This window comes from Schistocerca americana, chromosome 3 (assembly GCF_021461395.2).
Source record: "Schistocerca americana isolate TAMUIC-IGC-003095 chromosome 3, iqSchAmer2.1, whole genome shotgun sequence".
Taxonomy (NCBI): Eukaryota; Metazoa; Arthropoda; class Insecta; order Orthoptera; family Acrididae; genus Schistocerca; species Schistocerca americana.
Window position 1 is genome coordinate 147,250,132 of NC_060121.1, and position 23,701 is coordinate 147,273,832.

General features: G+C 39.9%; 1 protein-coding gene across 2 annotated transcripts in view; it reads left to right on the plus strand.

The window, feature by feature from the left end:
- Window positions 1-23,701, plus strand: part of LOC124607306 (phospholipase A1-like) — a 113,832-nt gene that overhangs the window by 44,188 nt on the left and 45,943 nt on the right. For both annotated transcript variants that reach the window (XM_047139601.1, XM_047139602.1), the window contains exon 4: window positions 14,922-15,176. In XM_047139601.1, coding sequence (XP_046995557.1) covers window positions 14,922-15,176 — 255 coding nt within the window. The remainder of the gene's footprint in view (window positions 1-14,921; window positions 15,177-23,701) is intronic.

A 23,701-nucleotide genomic window follows, 5' to 3' on the forward strand; every position in this document is an offset into this window, starting at 1 on the left:
TATATCTTTAATGGACCAGACAACATTGAACATTGAGAAACAGCTGAAATCATTAAAACTGGAGAAAGCTCCTATCACAGTAGCCCCTTATCAGAATGAAATTTTCACTGTGCAGTGGGCGCTGATATGAATCTTCCTTGCAGATTAAAACTGTGTGCCAGACCGAGACTCGGACTCGGGGCCTTCACCTCGTAGGCAAGTACTCTACCATCTGAGCTACCCAAGCACGACTCGCGGCCTGTCCTCACAGCTTCACTTCTGCCAGTACCTTGTCTCCTGCCTTCCAAACTTCACAGAAACTCTCCTGCGAAACTTGCAGAACTAGCACTCCTGGAAGAAAGGATATTCTGGAGACATGGATTTTCCACAGCCTGGAGGATGTTTCCAGAATGAAATATTCACTCTGCAGCAGAGTGTGCACTAATATGAAACTTCCTGACAGATGAAAACTGTGTGCTGGACTGAGACTTGAACTTGAGACCTTTGCCCTATACCACTTGCCCACAAGGCAAAGGCCTCGAGTTCGAGTCTCGGTCCAGCACACAGTTTTAATCTGCCAGGAAGTTTGAGCCCCTTATCTGTTAGAAGGTCCGTGCAACAGACAAGCAAGATGGGCTGCCGACCTCCCTTCAAGAGCTCAGATCAAAACATCACCAGAGGATGTAAACATAAATAAACTTTCCACATAAATACAACACTACTTCGTGAATGGCCATGTGGCAGAGATCCAACAATTGGAACTAATGTGACTATGTGTAGCTGTCTGCCGAATTGGTATTATAAGGATGCCAGCAGAGTCAGACCAGCAGTGTGTACCTACAGCTAGGACAGCTCTGGCTAATATCTGTGTGGGCTCTAGCCTAGTAGACACTCACCATAGCTTTCAGTAGAAAATTGTATTTTGTTGCCCACTTTGTAATTGTATAGAGTAGAATTTTGGTTATTACTTCTTTTCATTGTTTTGTACTCTTATCTGGCTTTTTCCACCACAACAATTGTTGTGCATCTTGTTGTTCTTGCATTTGGAAATTAGTGTATGCCAAGATCTTGCAGGCAATATTAATAGTAACCTCAGACTTTTTGCAGATGATGCAGTTATTTATGATGAAGTACTATCGGAAAGAAGCAGCATAAATGTTCAGTCAGATCTTGATATGATTTAAAAATGGTGCAAAGATTGGCAACTTGCTTTAAATGTTCAGAAATGTAAAATTGTGCAATTCACAAAAAAGTGGTATCCTGTGACTATAATATTAATGAGTCACTGTTTGAATCAGCCAAATCATACAAATACCAGGGTGTAACATTTTGTAAGGACATGAAATGGAATGATCACATCAGCTCAGTTGTGGGTAAAGCTGGTGGTAGATTTCGCTTTATTGGTAGAGTGCTGGGGAAGTGCAATCACTCTACAATGGAGATTGCCTACAAATCACTCGTATAACTGGTTCGGAAACACTGCTCAAGTGTGGGGACCTGTATCAAATAGGACTAAAGGGGACATTGGAGGGATACAGAGAAAGGCAGCATGAATGATCATAGGCTTGTTTGATCTGTGGGAGTGTCACAGAGATACTTAAGGAACTGAACTCAAAGAGTCTTGAAGATAGACGCAAACTATCCCAAGGAAGTCTCTTAAGAAAGTTTCAAGAGCCAGGTTTAAATGATGACTCTAGGAATATACTGCAATTCCCTATGTATCACTCACATAGGGATTGTGAAGATAAGATTAGAAAAATTACAGCACACACAAAGACATTCAAACAATCATTCTTCCCGCACTCTGCATGTGAATGGAATGGGAGGAAATGCTAATAACTGGTACAATGGTATGTACCCTCTACCATGCACCTCACGGTGGTTTCCAGAGTATAGATGGAGATGTAGAACAGTAGGAGGAGGGCTGGCAGCACATCAGCCTTCTCCTCATGTGCAGTGTCCAAGCAGGGTGCAACAGCAGACCACAGCTTTGGCTTGCATCGGGATGACTGCATCTGGGTGTCAGACTCAGCAAGTAGGTGGCACCGTCACCATCACCATCAGCTTTTTGTGGTTTCACTGGAACTCAATAGACTGTCATTCCCTCTTGTACTGGAGACACTGACAGAATGGTGACATGACTGATCTGAATGTGAAGTCCACAAGCCCTGCTATTTAAGCAGTGTAGCCTGCACCTATGATGCTGTGGCTCTAGGCAGGTGAATGCAGTTTCGCTGGTTGACTGAACTTGTCGGCATTACTGACCTTGTTTTAGTGGCTCAATAATTATTCTGGGTTATTGAGTTTGGGCCCTTCAGCAGTATTTGACTATTGCAGTAGCGCTCTGATAGTTGGAGTTTGAGAGTGTTACTTCATACTGCCCTGTAATGATGTATTTTGTTCTTGCTCTTTTGCTAGCACACTCACAGGTTTTTTGGCATTGCTTGACTGGTGCCTTGCCTTCTGCTACATTGGTAGTGCACCGTGTTGACATTAATTGCCACACCGGGTTCATGCTGGCATTCTTGTCTCTGAGCTTGTCAAGTAGAAACTTGGAAAAATTTATGCATGGACACTGTATTCATTCTGGGGTGCAACACTCCTCCATTCCACAAAAAATTTGCCCTGAGTTTTCCTTGGATTTTGCCAGTTAGAAGGCTGAGATAGATGCTGGCAGGAAGGTGCATGGGACAAGTCATATAGTGGCAATGATCACAGGGTAAGAGCTATAGGGTAGGGATACGAGCACAGAGAGAGCATAGGGTCTAACCAGGATTGAGCTGCTGATCACTACATTGAAGACAGGGGTAGTACTGAGCGACAAGGCATGTACTCCTGAGTTGTGTTTTGGAGAGATCAGCAGTACCAGGGTTGGATGTGGTGGCCTGGGAAACCTACTTTTGAACTAGACTGGTGGGATAATTATGTTCATTGAAGGCTGAGGTGAGAATGGTGGCATACTGCTGTAAAGAGTCTGCATCTGAACAAGTATGTTTGCCTCAAACACCAAGGCTGTATGTGAAGTAACATTTGATGTAGAAAGGACGGTAACTATTAAAATGTAAGTACTGTTGTTTCTTAGTAGGTTTAATATGAACAGAAGTGTCTAGCTGACCCACAGTGAGGATGAGGTCAACATCAAAGAAAGTGGCATGGGATTCAGAATAGGACCATGGGAAATTTGATTTGGAGGATATGTTTAGAGATTTCAAAATATTTAACAGGTCAACCTCAACATGAGTTCATTTGGCAAAGATGTCATCGATCTATCAAAACCAGACCAGGGACTGAAGGCTTCTGGGTCCAGGAAATGGTTGGCATAGGAAGAGCCATCCTGGTTCTCATGATCATTCCTTTTACTTGTGTGTTGCCTGCACCTCAGAGGTAAAGTAGTTGTTTGTAAGTTTTCTTTTTTTTTGGGGGGGGGGGGGAGGGGGAGGGAGGTAATTCTATTTTTTCTGATGGGCTTACTTTATTTACTTTTAGTCTACTGTCCCAGGAGACAATTCCACAACACAACATAATGTGAAAAAAGGCATCATCACCAACATCCTTGTCTTTATCTCAACTCAGTGGGAGATACTTCTAAGAGAAAAACATGCTGAACTGCATTTCTTGGTCAGTTTATCTATTTTTATCTTGTTATCCATTTGAATCCCAAGGCATTGTACATTCAGCCTCTCATTTAATATTTGCCTGTTTGATATTCCAAGTACAGATGCTCATCCAGAATTATGCTAAGACCTGTAATTGTTTTTTGAAGGGAATCCTGAAGACTGCAATAGCTGGCAAGTGTGAGAATTATCCCTCAGTTAGCTTATCAGCTCATGAATCAAGTTGCTGACAAGAATGATATACAGAAAAATGGAAAAGAAAATTGAGGATCTATTAGATGACGATTAGTTGGGGGTTGTTTTTTTTTAATTTTCTTTTTTATGTTGAATCATCAGTCTTCTGACTGGGGTGATGTAACCTGCCACGAATTCCTCTCCTGTGCCAACCTTTTCATCTCAGCAGCACTTGCAACTTACGTCCTCCGTTACTTGCTGGATGTATCCCAGTCACTGTCATCCTCTACAGTTTTTAGCCTCTACAGTTCCTTCTAGTTCCTTGGAAATATTCCCTGATACCTCAACAGATGTCCTAATCATCTTCTCCCTTCTTCTTGTCAATGTTTTCCATATATTCCTTTCCTCATCAATTCTGCAGAGAAACTCTACGTTCCTTACCTTATCAGTCCACCTAATTTTCAACCTGTCACACCACATCTCAAATGTTTCAACTCTCTTCTGTTTTCCCACAGTAGTGTCTCACTGCCATGCAATGCTTTGCTCAAAATATACATTCTCAGAAATTTCTTCGTCATATTAAAACCTATGTTTGACATTAGTTGATTTGTCCTGGCCATGAATGCACATTTTCCCAATGTTAGTCTGCTTTGTATGTCATCCTTGCTCCATCTGTCATGGGTTATTTTGCTGCCAAGGTTGCAGTATTTCTTAACTTCACCTGCTTTGCGATCATCAATTCTAATGTTAAGTCTCTCATTTCTGTTACTTCTCATTATTTTCATCTTTCTTCATGTACTCTCAATCTATATTCTGTACTCATGAGACTGTTCATGCCATTCATTTGATCCTGTAATTCTTCTTTACTTCAATTGAGAATAGCAATATCATCAGAGAATGACTTTTCTGGAGACTAGAAATCTACTCTGTAGGAATCAGCATGGGTTAAAAAAAAACGGTCATGTGAAACCCAGCTCGCGCTATTCGTCCACGAGACTCAGAGGGCCATAGACACGGGTTCACAGGAAGATGCCGTGTTTCTTGACTTCCGCAAGGCATTCAATACAGTTCCCCACAGTCGTTTAATGAACAAAGTAAGAGCATATGGACTATCAGACCAGTTTGTGATTGGACTGAAGAGTTCCTAGATAACAGAACGCAGCATGTCATTCTCAATGGAGAGAAGTCTTCCGAAGTAAAAGTGATTTCAAGTGTGCCGCAGGAGAGTGTCATAGGACCGTTGCTATTCGCAATATACATAAATGACCTTGTGGATGACATCAGAAGTTCACTGAGGCTTTTTGCAGATGATGCTGTGGTATATCGAGAGGTTGTAACAATGGAAAATTGTACTGAAATACAGGAGGATCTGCATCGAAATGACGCATGGTGCAGGGAATGGCAATTCAATCTCAATGTAGACAAGTGTAATGTGCTGCGAATACATAGAAAGATAGATCCCTTATCATTTAGCTACAATATAGCAGGTCAGCAACTGGAAGCAGTTAATTCCATAAATTATCTGGGAGTACGCATTCGGAGTGATTTAAAATGGAATGATCATATAAAGTTGATCATCGGCAAAGCAGCTGCCAGACTGAGATTCATTGGAAGAATCCTAAGGAAATGCAATCCGAAAACAAAGGAAGTAGGATACAGTACGCTTGTTCGCCCACTGCTTGAATACTGCTCAGCGGTGTGGGATCCGTACCAGATAGGGTTGATAGAAGAGATAGAGAAGATCCAACGGAGAGCAGTGCACTTCATTACAGGATCATTTAGTAATCATGAAAGCGTTACGGAGATGATAGATAAACTCCAGTGGAAGACTCTGCAGGAGAGACGCTCAGTAGCTTGGTACGGGCTTTTGTTAAAGTTTCGAGAATATACGTTCACTGAAGAGTCAAGCAGTATATTGCTCCCTCCTATGTATATCTCGTGAAGAGACCATGAGGATAAAATCAGGGAGATTAGAGCCCACACAGAAGCATACCGACAATCCTTCTTTCCACGAACAATACGAGACTGGAATAGAAGGGAGAACCGATAGAGGTACTCAGGGTACCCTCTGCCACACACCGTCAGGTGGCTTGCAGAGTATGAATGTAGATGTAGATGTAGAATTTTAACATCAGTATGCTGTCACCTTGAATTTTAATGCCACTCATGAACATTTCTTTTATTTCTTCATTGCTTCTTTGATGCATAAATTGAACAGCAGAGGCAAAAGACTGCATCCCTGTCTTATCCCTTTTTCACTCTTTTTGTCTGCTCTTGGTTCCTCGTGGTTCTTGTGGATATTGTATATTACCCATCTTTCTCAATAGCTTACCCTGTTTTTGTCAAGCTTTCCGACAGCTTGCGCCGTTTTACATTGTCAGATACTTTTTCTAGGTTCAATGAACATGTTTTGATTTTTCTTCAGCCTTGCTTCCATTATCAACTGCAACATCAGAACTGCTTTTCTAAAGCCAAACTGACTGTCATCTAACTGATCCTCAATTTTCTTTTCCATCCACCTGTATATTATTCTTGTCCATAACTTGGGTGCATGAGCTCCTAAGCTGATTGTGTGACAATCCTATCACTTGTCAGCTCTTGCAATCTTGGGAACTGTGTGATATTAATTTTGTTGCCACTTCCCACAATGATTTTAGTAATTCCAATGGAATGTTCTATATCCCTATTTACCTTGGTTGATTTTAAGTCATCCAAAGCCTTTCTGAATTCTAATTCTAGGATTGGATCCCCTATCCTCTTCCTTATCAATTCCCATTTTTTCTTCTATCAAGTCATCAGATGAGTCCTCACCTTCATACAGGCCCTCAGTGTACACTTTCTGCCTGTCCACTCTCCTCTCTGCATTTAGCAGTGGAATTCCCACTGCAATCTTAATGTTATAGTGCTTTTAATTTTACTGAAAGTTATTTTGACTTTTCTAAATTCTGAGTCATTTCTTTTTTGATTTTTTCACGTTTTCATGTAGCCATGTCACCTTAGCTTCCCTGCACTTCCTATTTATGTCATCCTTAATTGACATTTAATTCTATATTCCTGAATTTCCTGGAACATTTTTGTACTTCCTTCTTTCAACGATCAACTGAAGTATTTCTTCTGTTACCAATGGTTTCTTTGCAGTTAACTTCATTGTGCCTAAGTTATTCTCTCCAGCTTATAAGCGTAAAGTAGATTAAGGTGAGTCAGAAGGAATCAAGTGGTTGAGATAACGTTCAGCAGCAGGCAGACCAAGTACATGGGAGATGTTGGTATAGATGGAGGTGGCATCAATGGTGACAACTAGGTGTGGGCTGAGAGGGAGTTGGGCACAAATTTCAGATGATCTAGGAATTGGATGGTGCCTTTAATATAGGAAAGGAGTATTTGTACTATGGGTTGCAGGTGTTGATCAGCTAACACAGATATACACTATGTGATCAAAAGTATCCAGACACCTGGCTGAAAATGACTTAACAAGTTTGCGGCGCCCTCCATCGGTAATGCTGGAATTCAATATGATGTTGGCTCACCCTAAGCCTTGATGACAGCTTCCACCCTTGCAGGCATACGTTCAATCAGGTGCTGGAAGGTTTCTTGGGGAATGGCAGCCCATTCTTCACAGAGTGCTGCACTGAGAAGAGGTGTCGATGTCGGTCGGTGAGGCCTGGCATGAAATCGGTGTTCCAAAACATCCTAAGGGTGTTCTATAGGATTCAGGTCAGGACTCGGTGCAGGCCAGTCCATCACAGGGATGTTATTATCATGTAACCACTCCATCACAGGCCATGCATTATGAACAGGTGCTCAATCGTGTTGAAAGATGCAATCGCCATCCCTGAATTGCTCTTCAGCAGTGGGAAGCAAGAAGATGATAAAAACATCAATGTAGGCCTGTGCTGTGATAGTGCCACACAAAACAACAAGGGGTGCAAGCCCCTCCACGAAAAACATGACCACACCATAACACCACCGCCTCCAAATTTTACTATTGGCACTACACACACTGGCAGATGACATTCACTGGGCATTCGCCATACCCACACCAGGCCAGCAGATCGCCACATTGTGTATCATGATTCGTCGCTCCACACATGTTTCTCCACTGTTCAGACATCCAATATTTATGCTCCTTACACCAAGCAAGTGTAATTTGGCATTTACCGGAGTGATGTGTGGTTTATGGGCAGCCGCTTGACCATGAAATCCAAGTTTTCTCACCTCCTACCAAACTGTCATAGCACATGCAGTGGATCCTGATGCAGTTAGCAATTCCTGTGTGATGGTCTGGATTGATGTCTGCCTATTACACATTATAATCCTCTTCAACTATTGGCAGTCTGTGTCAGTCAACAGACAAGGTTGGCCTGTATGCTTTTGTGCAGTACGTATCCGTTCACGTTTCCACTTCACTATCACATCAGAAACAGTGGACCTAGGGATATTTAGGAGTGTGGAAATCTCATGTATAGATGTATGACACAAGTCACACCCAATCACCTGACCACGTTTGAAGTCCATGAGTTCCAGGGAGCACCCCATTCTGCTCTCTGGTGATGTCTAATAACTACTGAGGTCGCTGATGTGGAGTACCTGGCACTAGGTGGCAGCACAATGCACGTAATATGAAAAAGTATGTTTTTGGGGGTGTCTGGATACTTTTGATCATATAGTGTACGTTTGGTGGATGCTTTGAAGGCAGCAACTATGGGGCAGCCAGGGTGATTTGGTTTGTGTATTTCAGGAAGAAGGTTAAAGTTGGGAGTGTGTGATTTGGGTGGGGTAAGGAGTTCTATGGATTGAGTTGTTAGTCACTATGAGGAGCCTAGCTTTCAAGGAGGAAGTGCAGATCAGTTTTTATTCCAGAGATGGGTCCTTAATGGCAGTACATAGTGGTGTCAGAAAGCTGGCATAGATCCCTGCTTACATAATCACATCAGTCAAGTACCATAGTAGTAGGTCGCTTGCCAGTGGGGAGGTTGGTGATGGTGTCATCAATTTTTAGGGAATGAAGAACTTAAGAGTTCCACAGGAGGCAGCATATGGTCATATTGTAGGGAATGAGAAAGGAGTGTGAAGCAATGATGGATGTTAGGAGTTCTTGGAACTCTTGTAAGGGCTTAGTTTGAGGTAGTGGTGCTGGATAAAACTGCGATCATGGTCTGAAGTGGTCGAAGCCAAGTTAAATGTTAAGTTTTCTGTTGAATAGGTTTCGGGATTGTGTTGCAAAGTGATATTTCCATTCAATATTACATATGAAGGAAAGTAGTTCCTTTGCCTCCCAACCTGTCTCATAAGTCTCACCTGACTCAGGATTCTAGGCAACTTTTCCATAAGTCTCCCCATTTTGTAAACCTTACCACTCCTTTTCCTTCATTCCTCTTGCTGTTGCTTTAACCTTTCTGCCACTGGCTCCAAATGCTTGAACATTTCCTTAACTTTTATGTGTGTTCTTCTGTCACCACTTGGTGAGTAGATTTTTTTATCCATCCAACTTATATTATATTTTCAAAAATTGCTAATTTTTGCTGACACATTAGCTCTTGAGGGCATCATTCCTTCTAATGCAATCCCCTTGTCAGTCTTTGTTGTCATCTGTCTTGTTCAGACTGTCATCTGTTTTTGACCTTTTGTGCTAGTTTGCTCATTTATTTATTCCTACCACCATTTTTAGTACTGATTTTGACATGCTTGGACTGGTCTGTTGTCATTTCCGAATTTTCATGTAATGCTTTGTTTGCTGCATGGCCTTCTTCCGATTGTCTTTTGCTGATTTATTTGAAAATTTGACAGTAGTTTTCTTCATTGCATAGCAACTTGAAGAGGTGTGGCCAAGTAACCAGGATTTTGTACCCTAACTCCATATGACATCTCGGTGGCAATACCACACAAACAAACATCAAAAACTCTATTTTCGTCTTCCTGCAGTAAGACACTATTGGTTTCTGAATTTTGTGTCAGTTTGTATGTCTGCACACTAATATTCCAGTTTATAGCTGAAAAGACCTGTACCAATTCATTATGTTATTGCATGAGAGTCCTCAGTTTTTCTCTGAAGAACCTTGTGCTATTTTGCTTGTGATAATGCTAACGCAAACCGTAGGCCAACCGTTGGAATGTTTGTGCCTTACTAAGAACTTCATGAGGGAAAACTTATACTTTAGCTACGCCTGTTCATTGTAAATTAACCACACAAGGAGAAGTCTCATCTGACCAACCACACAATGTGGTAGTAGCCCTAATATCATTGTATTGAAGTAGTTCAGAAGCAGGCTGGTTACTGATCAGTTCGAACAACATGCAACTGTTACGGACATGCTTCAGGAACTCAAATGGGAATCCCTATAGGGAAGGCAACATCCTTTTTGAGGAATACTATTGAGAAAATTTACAGAACCGGCACTTTAAACTGACTCAGGGTTGCTACAGGTTCTGAAAATCAGGGGAATTTTGAACTTATCAGGAAAATTAGGGAATTATCAGGGAAATTTGAGGAAAAAAACCCTGAAAAAATCCCATGTCTCAGTAGATGAAATGATTTGTTAACTGAGGTGTCATGCATCGTCACTGGCTGGGTGCAGTTGAGTACGTTCGCCGCTTCTCTATTCCCTCATTCCTACTGCTTCTTCCCTCCCTACCACTCCCTTCAGCTTGCAGTCAGTGCTGCCACCACTTCTTGCTGCAAGCCTAGCAGCTACCGACAAGAGGCAGGGAGGTGTCAGCAGTGGTTTGTTTGGGTCTGATTCTCAGTGCCTGAGTTGTGTCTGAGTGATTCTGTGAATGTGTGTGTGCTCTCATTTTCTCACAAAAGCTATGGCTGAAAATTGGTTGTGATTGTCTTTTCTACATGTCTGTCTGTGGCTCAGCAATCATCTTTGTGATGAGTTGCTACCTATCCTCATTATTATTGTTTCTCAGAGTATTTGAAGAAGTTATCTGTTGCATAGATTGATCATGTGGTCTCATTTCATCAACATGCTGTCGGTGGCTCGTGATCAGCTGGCCACACAAGTGGATTTCTGTGATAGGCCAAACTGGAGGTCATTTCTGTGGGTATCTGTAATGGATCATGCCGGCCAATCTGAAGCCATTCGATTCCCACTAAAGTGCAGCCCCTGCCTGTCAGATCTAGTCTCTTCAATCTGCCTGTAGGCCGGTTCTGTTTGTGTGTGGCATAATGCAGCAGATTTTCATGGTTTATCCATGGACCCAGGACTGCAGTGCTCCTCACCAGGCCAGGGGCCATGGATGATGGATTTCAGGAATTGAAACTGTCTCACCACAAGTATGTTGTACAGTCTGGTGTTTTATAGACATTTTATTTGTTCTAGTGCATTTTGGCAGTTCAAAAGTAGTTTATATGTTAGAAAGTGTGGATGATAAGAAGCAGAAAATTGTGTCACTCATTGGTGATTTGTATGCTCTGAAAAATCAATTATACCTGTAAAATAATAGATATAACACTGTGGGTAATGACCAATAATAATGAACATTGTAAAATGAACAGTTTATTGGCAGTCACCTACAGCATTGGTTTACACAGTTCTTCCCTACCTTATGCATGTCTTTCAAGAGGCCTACTTGTGTCTGAGGTTATTTCTGAAATCAGTGAAGGTATTTTAAATCTCTCTTGCAACTCCAAGGAAATGCATATTTTTGCCACCAATTGTGCTTCATTTTATTGAAATTAAAGTGGTCATGAAACACATATACCATTTGGCTTGCTTTCTCCATTTAAAAACAGTTCAATACAAAAGATGTTGATGTTAGTGCTTAAGATTTTTGCTCACATCAGGAAACACCATTTTTTTTAAAGCTAGTTCCTCATTTATATTTAAATTTTAAATATGTCTGCTTGTGTCTGTAGATGTGTGGATGGATATGTGTGTGTGTGCGAGTGTATACCCGTCCTTTTTTCCCCCTAAGGTAAGTCTTTCCGCTCCCGGGATTGGAATGACTCCTTACCCTCTCCCTTAAAACCCACATCCTTTCGTCTTTCCCTCTCCTTCCCTCTTTCCTGATGAGGCAACAGTTTGTTGTGAAAGCTTGAATTTTGTGTGTATGTATGTGTCTGTTTGTGTTTCTATCGACCTGCCAGCGCTTTCGTATGGTAAGTCACATCATCTTTGTTTTTTTAAAAAAAAGGTTGCTTCGTCAAGAAAGAGGGAAGGAGAGGGAAAGACGAAAGGATGTGGGTTTTAAGGGAGAGGGTAAGGAGTCATTCCAATCCCGGGAGCGGAAAGACTTACATTAGGGGGAAAAAAGGACGGGTATATACTCACACACACACACCCATTTCCATCCGCACATACACAGACACAAGCAGACGTAACTATATATATATACATCCTTTCTCCACGTCATTGCCCAATGGGACTCAAAAATATCTTATGCCAGGTGTCTAAATCATATAAAAATACTATATGTGACTGGCACACCCTTGGTACATGGCAACTCATGCCCTAACACTCCACTGCTGTCAGACATGTCTGTTTGCAATTCCCCCTTAAATGGCAATGAATCTGAAGGTGCCTCTGACCTGACAAGGGTAACTTTAAGGTCACGATGAATGTCTCTATGTCGTCCTTCCATGGCCAAGCAAGATACACACATAAACCAAAAAACTATCAATAAAAAATATTCACTTACTGCATCACATTGTGCTTTCACTTTGAGACAATGTACAAAGGCTGCAGATGTGGTAGCAAGAAGTAGTTGAGATAACTGTTACTGCTGCCACCAAATGTAGCAGTGTCAGAGTATTTGGCGACCACTTCGTGATATCAAATGTAGTGGCCCGAGCAGACCAAGCTGTGGTGTGGGAGTTGTCAGGCTTTGCCAGGAGGCATTAGTAACATAGATAGGGATATCTGGAATGACATTCTGTTGTCAGTGTGAATACACAGGGTAATGTAAATACTGCATAGCATCATGCAGCGAGAGGACCTCAGCGCACACTGAGGAGAACTGCTGATCCACCTCGTTGGCGAGTCATGGTGCTAGTGCCACAAGTCACTGAACACTGGCTATCTTGGAGATACGTGGGTGCCAGTGGGGAAGATAAATAGGCACTGTCTGTTATAAGATTTTTGACAGCACAAGTCAGCCTACGCCTCAGTGCGCTCGTAGATGGCCCATCATGCTTTTAATTGAGCATAGCTGACAGTGTAATCCAGGGAGATGGTTGTCATGTAGGACAGTCACCACGAACAACCCTCTGTAGGAGGATGTCCAAATAGGCTGCAATGGCAGACCATGGCTTTGGCATACATTGAGGTGGTTGTAGACCACATCGATCAGCTTGTCATGGCTTTACTGCAACTCAGTAGACTGTTATTCTCTCTGGTACCTGTGGCATGGACAGAATGGTGGCATGACTAAATGTGAATGTGAGCTCTAAAAGCCCAATTATTTAAGCAGCATAACCTGCACCTGTGACATGGTGGCTCTAATTGGATGAGCACATTTGTTCTGGTTATTGGACTTTTCAACATTCCATGCCTCATTGCTGTGGCTCAATAATTATTCTGGGTTTTTGAGCTCAGGTCTTTCAACAGCATGTGACTGTTGCAGTGGCCCTCTTGTGCTCACAACTACAGAATGTTACTTCACACTGTCCTGTTATGATGTACTGCATGGTTTTCTGTTTTGCTTCCTTGCTCGCAATTTGTGTAGCGACACTCCATGTTTACATACTGATTGGCACACCGGGTATAAATTTGCCTGCTTGACTCTGAACTTGCTGAGTCAAAACTTCAAAAAATTTAGGTGTATGTGATGAACTCATTCTTGAGTGGAACAATATTGTGTAAAGTACATTACTGTAGAACTCACAAACTTTTTCAGGATCTTGAATTCCTACACTCACTTCTCAATTGCAGCTAAACAGTGGTTTGCATATTCATAATATACAAGTCAATAAAATAATTTTCATGCACATTTTGCTTCCTTGTCAATGGTCCAGAGGGGAATTATGTAACAAGTTGTTATGTAACATAGTGTAAAAGTGGAAATATCTACTAACCCATAAGGAAATTTTGAAACACCTTATTAACCAGTCCTTCTACAAATTATCTTATTGTGTAAATTCAGAGTTTGTAAATTCCTGTTAACTGCATAGGAAGCAGCAATGTTCATTATAAAGCTATATGCCAAGGTGTTCAGCATTGTAAATGAGATTCAGTTGTTGCAGATGTTTTCCTTGAAAAATACCCACGTATTCAAATAAATAATTAGCTACTTGTACAAGATAAACAGCAGTAACTTAATATAAAGCAGGAAGCAGTAGCTGCTTTCTGAGTTTTGTCTTTTCTGCCATTTGCCTTGGTTACATTTGTTGTTGTTGTTGTCTTCAGTCCTGAGACTGGTTTGATGCAGCTCTCCATGCCACTCTATCCTGTGCAAGCTTCTTCATCTCCCAGTACTTACTGCAACCTACATCCTTCTGAATCTGCTTAGTGTATTCATCTCTTGGTCTCCCTCTACAATTTTTACCCTCCATGCTGCCCTCCAATGTTAAATTTGTGATCCCTTGATGCCTCAGAACATGTCCTACCTACCGGTCCCTTCTTCTTGTCAAGTTGTGCCACAAACTCCTCTTCTCCCCAATTCTATTCAATACCTCCTCATTAGTTATGTGATCTACCCATCTATTCTTGGGGTAAACATAAATGGTATTGAGAGAATTGTGAATTGTGATTTATTAGTCTCGTAACATACACTATCAAATCATGTGATTATGGTACAGGAGACACGTCAAAAATTAGAAACTAGCATCTAATATTAATTTTTAAAACTATATTAAGTCTATGTAGCGGTATCTATATTTTCTTATTTTCTAGCATAGGTAAATATCTTTTTTGATAATGGACAATTTTATTTATTTTTTATTTTTTTTGGTACAATATAATGCTAATTTGTGGTTCAAAAAGTATAGTGATTGTTAATAAAGTGTACCGAGATACAGTTTAAATTTTAAGAGATGTGTTTGTTTTGTTAATGTTACCTTTACTCATTCCATAACCTTCGCAGCTCTTGCTTTTGATTGATATGTGGAACATTTTTAATGAATAAACAAAATTGATGAACATATAGTTGCTGTACTAGAAAAAAGCTGATTCCAACGTGAGCCATTAACAAATCTTATTTGTTCTTTTACAGCATATTTGACAGCAGGTGATTATAATGTTATTTCTATAGACTGGTCACCTATTGCAAGCAATGCAGCATATGATCAAGTACGAGAGGATCTAGTCATTGTTGGTCAGTTTGTGGCAAAATTTGTGGATTGTTTAGTAGAGATACATGGCCTGAACTTGTCAAGAACTCACTTGGTTGGTCATAGTCTGGGTGCCCATGTTGTTGGTGTGATTGGAGGGTCATTATCACAGCAGAATAAAGTGGCACTCATCACAGGTACAGTATTCAACACTGCTAACATTTAAAAAGAAATTATTTTGCTAAGGATATGTCATCTTTTTCATATAAAGTAACAAAGAAAATCAGTTTTTTGCAAATTGTGATGTCTGCAGTTATGACACAAGGTGTTGTCCATGCTTGTAACTCTTGGTTGCATATCTGTTGTTGCAAAATCTTACCAAGCTACCAAGCTACAAACAGATATAAAGTGCAAAATTGGATACAAAGCTATTCAAAAGATATTTATAGGAACAAGATGTACAGAGTTTCCAAAAAGTAAAGTAACGTTTTTGTTGCATTGCTATCAGCAGTTGTTCTTGCCTAATTAAAGGTGCTTATTTCAGAACTAAAGTTGTGGTTTTTTTTTCTGAAAGCTCCAGTTTTCTTGTGTTCACCAGATGTCTATATTTCATGTTTCCGTCATTAAATCACAGTATAGGTGGATAAAGACTTGATTTCAGTCTCTTGAACTTAGTTGTATAATACAAATTACCCTACTGGCCATTAAAATTCTTACACCAAGAAGAATTGCAGATGATAAACGGGTATTCATTGCACAAATATATTATACTAGAACTGACATGTAATTACTTTTTCACGCAATTTATGTGCATAGATCCTGAGAAATCAGTACCCAGAACAATCACTTCTGGCTGTAATAACGGCCTTGATACCCCTAGGCATTGAGTCAAAAAGAACTTGAATGGCGTGTACAGGTACAGCTGCCCATGCAGTTTCAACACAATACCACAGTTCATCAAGAGTAGTGACTGGCGTATTGTGACGAGCCAGTTGCTTGACCACCATTGACCAGACATTTTCAATTTGTTAGAGATCTGAAGAATGTGATGGCCAGGGAAGCAGTTGAACATTTTCTGTATCCAGAAAGCCCCGTACAGGACCTGCAACATGCGGTCGTGCATTATCCTGCTGAAATGTAGGGTTTTGCAGGGATTGAATGAAGAGTAGAGCCACAGGTCATAACACACCTGAAATGTAACATCCACTGTTCAAAGTGCCGTCAATGCGAACAAGAGGTGACCAAGATGTGTAACCAATGGCACCCCATACCATCATGCCAGGTGATACACCAGTATGGCGATGACGAATACATGCTTCCAATCTGTGTTCACCGCGATGTCGCCAAACACAGATGCAACCATCATGATGCTGTAAACAAAACCTGGATTCATGCGAAAAAGTGACGTTTTGCCATTCGTGCACCCAGGTTCATCGTTGAATACACCATCGCAGGCGTTCCTGTCTGTGATGCAGCATCAAGGGTAACCGCAGCCACGGTCTCCAAGCTGATAGTCCATGCTGCTGCAATCATCGTCGAACTGTTTGTGCAGATGCTTGTTGTCTTGCAAACGTCCCCATCTGTTGACTCAGGGATCAAGACGTGGCTGCACAATCTGTTACAGCCATGCGGATAAGATGCCTGTCATCTTGACTGCTAGTGATACAAGGCCGTTGGGATCCAGAACGGCATTCCGTATTCCCTCCTGAACCCACCGATTCCATATTCTGCTGACAGTCATTGGATCTTGACCGACACAAGCAGCAATGTCGCGATACGATAAACGACAATTGCGACAGGCTACAGTCCGACCTTTATCAAAGTCGGAAACATGATGGTATGCATTTCTCCTCCTTACACGAAGCATCACAACAATGTTTCACCAGGCAATGCTGGTCAACTGCTGTTTTTGTATGAGAAATTGGTTGAAAACTTCCTCATGTCAGCATGTTGTAGGTGTAGCCACTGATGCCAATCTTGTGTGAATGCTCTGAAAAGGTAATCATTTGCATATCACAGCATCTTCTTCCTGTCAGTTAAATTTCACGTCTGTAGCTCGTCATCTTCGTGGTATAACAATTTTAATGGCCAGTAGTGTAAATGGAAACATTGTCTGAATGTATTTAGTGGTACAAATTGAGTACATACCATCATGGAGAAGATTGCAGTTAGATAAAAGTGACTTATAATTAAAACATTCTGTTGAGGAAGAATCATTTCGCTCTTCTGTTTGTGAACTACTTCAGGAAGACAATGTTTAATACTTCAGCCATAGTCTGCCATCATATTTATGTCTCATCTCCCTTGCTAGTGCTCTTCTACAGTCTTGAAGCCCTGATGGAACCGATCACCTTGCTCATCACTGATGTCTTCCAAAGTTGCCAAGGTATTTATCAAGGTAACTGTATAGGAAATGGAATTTGGCACTCATATTACATCCTATGAGATGAAATGCTGACAGCACATCATCTATGAGACTTTCATAGTTAGCAGTTCTTTTATTGCTGTGGAATTTCCAGTACCACTAGTATACTGTTCAGTATAATCTCTAATTCATAGAGAGGACCAGAGACATTATGGCCTAGACAATCGTATCTTCCTCTGTGCTCTGTGTGTGTGTGTGGGGAAGGGGGGGGGGGGAGGGGAACACTCTTCCTGCTTTTAGTAATTTGACACTTTTATGGTATCACTCAGTACACATTTTTCTTGTGCTCTGGAGGCTAACGCTTCAGCTGCATGTTTAGAGACAGACCCTGATTCATTCCAAGCTCTTCCATTTGTTGACCACTTCAGGGAGGTCTCGTTTAATGCTCCAGGAACAGTTTGCCATCATATGTCAGTCATCCCTCACTTGTAAGTAATTAATCTAACTGTGAACTGCTGGAATGAGAAAGTTTGAATTGTATGAAAACCAGAGCATGAAGAGCAAAACTATCTACAGATTTGAAATCAGCAGATCAGAAACATTAAGAATCAGTAAAAAAATCTCATGCAACAAAGAGTTTGAAAAAAACTATTGACCAGTGTAATATTTCAATCAGAAAATCTGTTCACTAACTTATTGACTGCAGCAGTTCCAGACTCTGATGCTTCACAATGCTGATTATGTATAAACTTCAAAATCTGTGCTGAAAAAAAGAGTACTTCACAGAAATATGTTCTCTCTTCTGTGATACAGACATTGGGGGTATAAGCTGCTTAAAGCCAAGCCACTGACTGAATTACTTACTTTGTGAAATCCCATGTCATTTTTCAGTATTGGATTATATTATAGGGTAATATTCCACCCAGCTCAATCACCTCTTGTCTCAGAAACAAACTGAAAGAAGATTTCAACTTCTCAAAACATAGATTATTGTAGGCAGCTCATTTGGAATGTAACCTCTACCCATTTTCTTTGGCATTCATTAAAATGATTGACTGAAGTTCATAAGTAGGCATTCAGTGGCTTACATTGGTAACTGTGCACATGGCAAAATATGAATGTGAACTGAGTAATTACAATGTTGACAAAAACCTTCATCTTAAAAGAAATAAGTTATTTAGGTAGTCTCCTCAATGTAGTCTTCTTGAAGTTTCTTTTAGTTGGCTGCTGGTAGATTCATACTTTGTGAAGAGAGAGCCACATTTTTCCAAGCCATGCATTAAATTTTGTAATGAAATGTTACGGAACTTTTTTGTCTTCTTTACTTATTGCATTAGTCAGAATCCCACAGTACATCACACAAATAAACAATTATAAATTTTTTAAGCTAAATATCTGCCTTCCCACACTTGGTAATCAACATCCTTTTCAAACACAGAACAGAACTAATAACAAACAACTGAACTTCTAGACCAACACTACATTACTACGTGCTGGTGATGTATAGTTCAAAAGAATGCTTCATCCTGTGAAGTGTGAATCAACAACTCTGTTTCAATGAACTGTTATTTCAAACACTTCACAGTTCTCACACTTCATAACATTCACAACTCATTTTATTCAGTTGTGGCTCCCTCACTGTTTTAGTATACTGACTGCCATTCAGACCACCACTGAAATGGACTGCCTTGCCTCTGTAGCAAGGGTTCTTGCAAATATTTGTCCACTTACACTATCGAAGCAGCTCTTAGGTGTGGAGTACTCTTTAACCTGGAAGACACCACATTAAATTCAACCCAGAGATAGGAAGTAGATTTGGTGATGGGAACTGGGATTTTTGCAGTGGCTGTGGATGTGTGCACTTTGTATTTCTCAAATTGCCTTATCAGATAGAATTTTACTTTCTAACCCAAATTTTTATCAGAAAATCGATATAATCTGAATTGAGAATCAAATAAATTTTCTTCTGTGAAAATTGAATTTCCCTCTATACTGAAAAATTGCCAGTGTAGCTTTTCAATTAACTTCTCAGCCATCTGGTACACATCACCATGAATTTTAGTGTTATTGACAAACTTGTAACACCCAGTGACCACCCTTTCACTGCTCATGTCTTCAAACCAGTCATTGAAAACTTCCAATACTTCACAAGCTTGTGTAATACATACAGTGTTGTCTGTGGTCAAATTTGGAAGAGCTGGATAATTGATAATTAGTAGTGACATCAGGGAATGCTTGACATCAGCTATTATTACAAGCGCACCTTGTAGTGGTATCCTGTTTTACTGCCAGGGCAGGCTCTTTCAACCTGCGTACTTCTTTTTTTAAAAATTCAGTATTTTTCACTTTATTCAGAATGACTTGAATGTGCTGAAGGCTATTATGAACAATTAAATTCATGGTGTATGCAAAGCAGGGGATTTTTTTTCCAGGCTGTGAGTCGTATAGCTGCCACAATATTAGCAGCATTGTCACCAACTACACACACAACTTTTTCTTCAGAGCCCCATTCCCTGGTTACTTATCACAGTTCTTCAGTGAGGTTTTCTGAATGTGCCATTCATTATATCTAAAACACTCTAGAAGAGAAGACGCCAGCTCCAGGTCTTTAACATAGTGTGTTATCACCAACAAATAGCTCTCATTACTGGCTATAATCCACACAATGTCTTCTACAGAATTAATTTTGGTTTTTGCCATTACTTCCTTTGTCATTGTGTATTGTTATTGGAGAAATTTGTTGAAAATGGTCTTTTATACTGGAATTCAGTAAGTGCCATTCAGTTTACTTATGAACTTTTGAAACTGCTTGCTCTCAGCTATGCTAAGGGACAAGTAATCTTTCACAGGCCAAGTGCAACATCTATCTCTTGATTTATTTTTTAAGAACAAAGATGATGTAACTTACCAAACGAAAGCGTTGGCACATTGATAGAGACAATAACAAACACAAACACACACACAAAATTCAAGCTTTCACAACCCACGGTTGATTTATTTTGTTAGACAGAGGCTTCACAAAATGCATAGACAATGTTCCTTGATTTGGAGGTTGACTTACTGCTCTTGAGGTGGTACTGCCATCCACTGGCAGTGACTGCCATTCAGTTCTGGCATGTGTTGATGTTGGTTGCTGACCATCCTGGTTATCTTTACAAGAAATATCAAGGGTTGCAGGAGCAGGAGGTGCTAAACACACACAAAGACTCTGTTGGCTGCATCATACAAACATGATGAGCAAGTTTGAATGCATTTCCTCCTTTATATGAAATAGACAAAAGTTGCACTTGGCTTTCCCATCACCTACTTTGGCAAAGAAGCCCCATATTTCACTATGTCTCTGTGATCGCAGGTTGCTAGCAATAATATAGCAGTGAACAGATACAAAAATGCATTCCAAATAAAAGAAAGAGTGATTTTACCCAAAATGATACCAATGCAATGTGACAGTATACCTTTTGTATCTGGAGGTTTATTATTTTCAACAAAAATAAAATCAGCAGGAAAATTAATTAAAAATTAATTAAGGTAGGTATATAGACTCTATGGCAGTGGTAAATGTATTCATTCTGTTTTGGATTGAATTTTAAGGAGAACATAACTTTACGATACATGTGTATATAATTGGTAAACTGGACTTTTCTGCCATAGAATATGATAAACAAGATATCACATGGCAAATAAAGATTTTTTTGGGCACATAATCCAAGAATAGTAAGGTAGAAGAAACATATTTCCTTCTTTACATGAGACAGAGTTCTCTGTTTATCTCTTCCTTGCCTCCTCCAACCATAATCTATTTAAATCAGATCAGATGCTGTAAGTGTGTAAACCAGGTGTCTCCAAACTATGGCCTGCAGGCCAACACTGGCCAGTGAACACGATCACGATGCCCTTTTTTCAGCCAGTCATAGCTCATGTCACGTCACGTCATCTCACCAGCGAATGACTGCAGATATTCAAAGCATAGGACATGTGATGTATTCAACCAATAGCAACATGTCTATTAAGTAGCACATAGTGGAATCCGATATATAAATATTAAAAAAAAAATCATTATCGGCCCTTGGTATATCGAGAATAAATATCGATATATCAATGGAAAAAATATTGACAAACCAGCCTGTAAAAATATTGGCTGCGTGTTATTAATATACTGCTGGTTTTAGAGCTACATATTTAAGTGCTGACTTATTATTAGATATTCTGTACATCAACAAGCCAGCAGCCTGCTTATCCCCTTAGAGCAAGAATTGATAGGAATGGTTGATTGGTTAGTTGATTTGGGGGAGGGGACCAAAGGATGGGAAAAGAAGTTAGTCATGACCTTTCAATGGAACCATCTGGGTATTTGCCTAAAGCGACTTAGGGAAATTATGAAAAACCTAAATTAGGATGGCCGGACACGGGTTCAACACATCACTCAATATGAGAATTGATAGGAAAATGATGCACGTTTACCCTGGCAATAACCACTTTGCTAACAATGGTAACTGCATGTAAATGGCAAAATAAAAGGTGTTCAATGGCTCTGTCATTCACTTTCGTCACATATTGGATTTGTCCTGAGCACTTCATGTCGACTTCCTGTATTTTCATTTCTACAAATGCCAGTGACCTAGGAGTTGTATGGTGAAGTTAAATGTTGCAGTTTCTGCTGGTAGTGCTGAGGACTGATTGCATCAACATTTCCCCTCACATGTCTTTGCCCATGTCAAAGACCAGTCTTGTCATTTAGATTTTTGTTCATTATTTTCAGCAAATATTTTTGAAGAAAGCTGATGTGAAGAAAAATTGTTTTTTAATGCAACAGGTGTGCTATTTCTTCACATCAGAAGTCTTGTTATTCCATTCACATTGCCAAATCCCAGTGCAATTGCACTTCTTTTGTGCCACCTATACTTGCTTCACGCGGTCAAAGAGAAAGACTGGACACGATGAAAGCTCAAAAAGCAGTAAGACTGCTTCTCACTCTGAAAGTAAAATTATGTTCTATTACAATTGCAAAAGAACAATTTCAAGTATTTAGTGAAAACTGTAGAAAAAAATATGAAATAAAATAAAAGTATTGGAGCCTGATATTACCATTTCATTATCAATATATCAGTAGGAGAAATATGCCAATATATATCGATATTTTTTGGAAAAAATATTGATGTACCAATATTTTAATAATGCACCAATATTTTAATAATGGTGTACACACAAATAAGTGAAGTTAATAGCTTAAATTAATATAGAAACAATTTAGCTACAAGAAAAGCTAAGCTTTCATGTATATTATTGGTCTTTTTTAGTATGTGTTCCCTTTTAAGACATATCAGACACAAATATGCCAATAAAATTTTCAATAATGACATAAATGGCTACTCCGTGAATTAAGAAATCATCGCACAATCTTACACTTAACATAATTTATCTTGTGTGAAATAAAATTTACTTCGAGAGTAACGTTTCTCAAACCACCATTTGCAATATTTTCCTGTGATCTGTTGGACGTGTATACACAGGGCATGCCATATTGGCTTCCCGTGCAGATTGCTGGTGGAACAGCATCATGTTTCTGGAAATACAGGAAGTGAGAAGCATCAAGCAACAACGCTATGAGTGTGCAAGCAAATTCCCAAATCCTTCTGTTGAAACAAATAGAATGCAGTTGCGTGTTAGCTATTCTTGTTGTTGGCTGTTTTAAAGTACTATGAGCAAAAGCAGAAATCATTGTGCTATTACTGAATGCAAAAAAGCTTCATATAAAACTACAAATGTTGTTTATCACCAATTTCCAAAAGATGGAGAGCTCCAGCACAGATGATTGTCATGTTTTAAAAGAGCTGATCCTGTTAAGGTGACTAATGCAAGGATTTGGGGAAACAGATGACATATTAAAATGTCACTCCTGAGGAAAGAAAAGTATGCTTTGAAAAGAAGTAACAATGTTTTCAAAGCCAAGTCTTCAAAGTTTATTGTGGAAGTAAATAGAATGTGCTTCTTCTGCAAAAACCACCAACAAATTTAAGGTAATGTAACTTAGTAATAAAATGTAGGTGGAATGAGGCCTGAAAGATATTACAAATGCTCACATTTAAGAACATTCTCACCCAAAGCTTACACTTAACTTGTTGAAGAAGAACTACACTTTTCCTTGCCAATCAACAAATCAGAAATGAGTGAAAGAATTCAATTTCTGAATGGAGTGTTGGATCTTTTATAAAAGCTTAGACAGAACACACTAAAGGGTTGTTCTAACATGTATTGTGGCAAAAAGCAATACCTGCTTCTCATTCCAGAAGGGTTTCATAATTTCAGTACACTCTGTGTCTGTATAGTTCTTTGCACTTTACACTGACATAAACAATT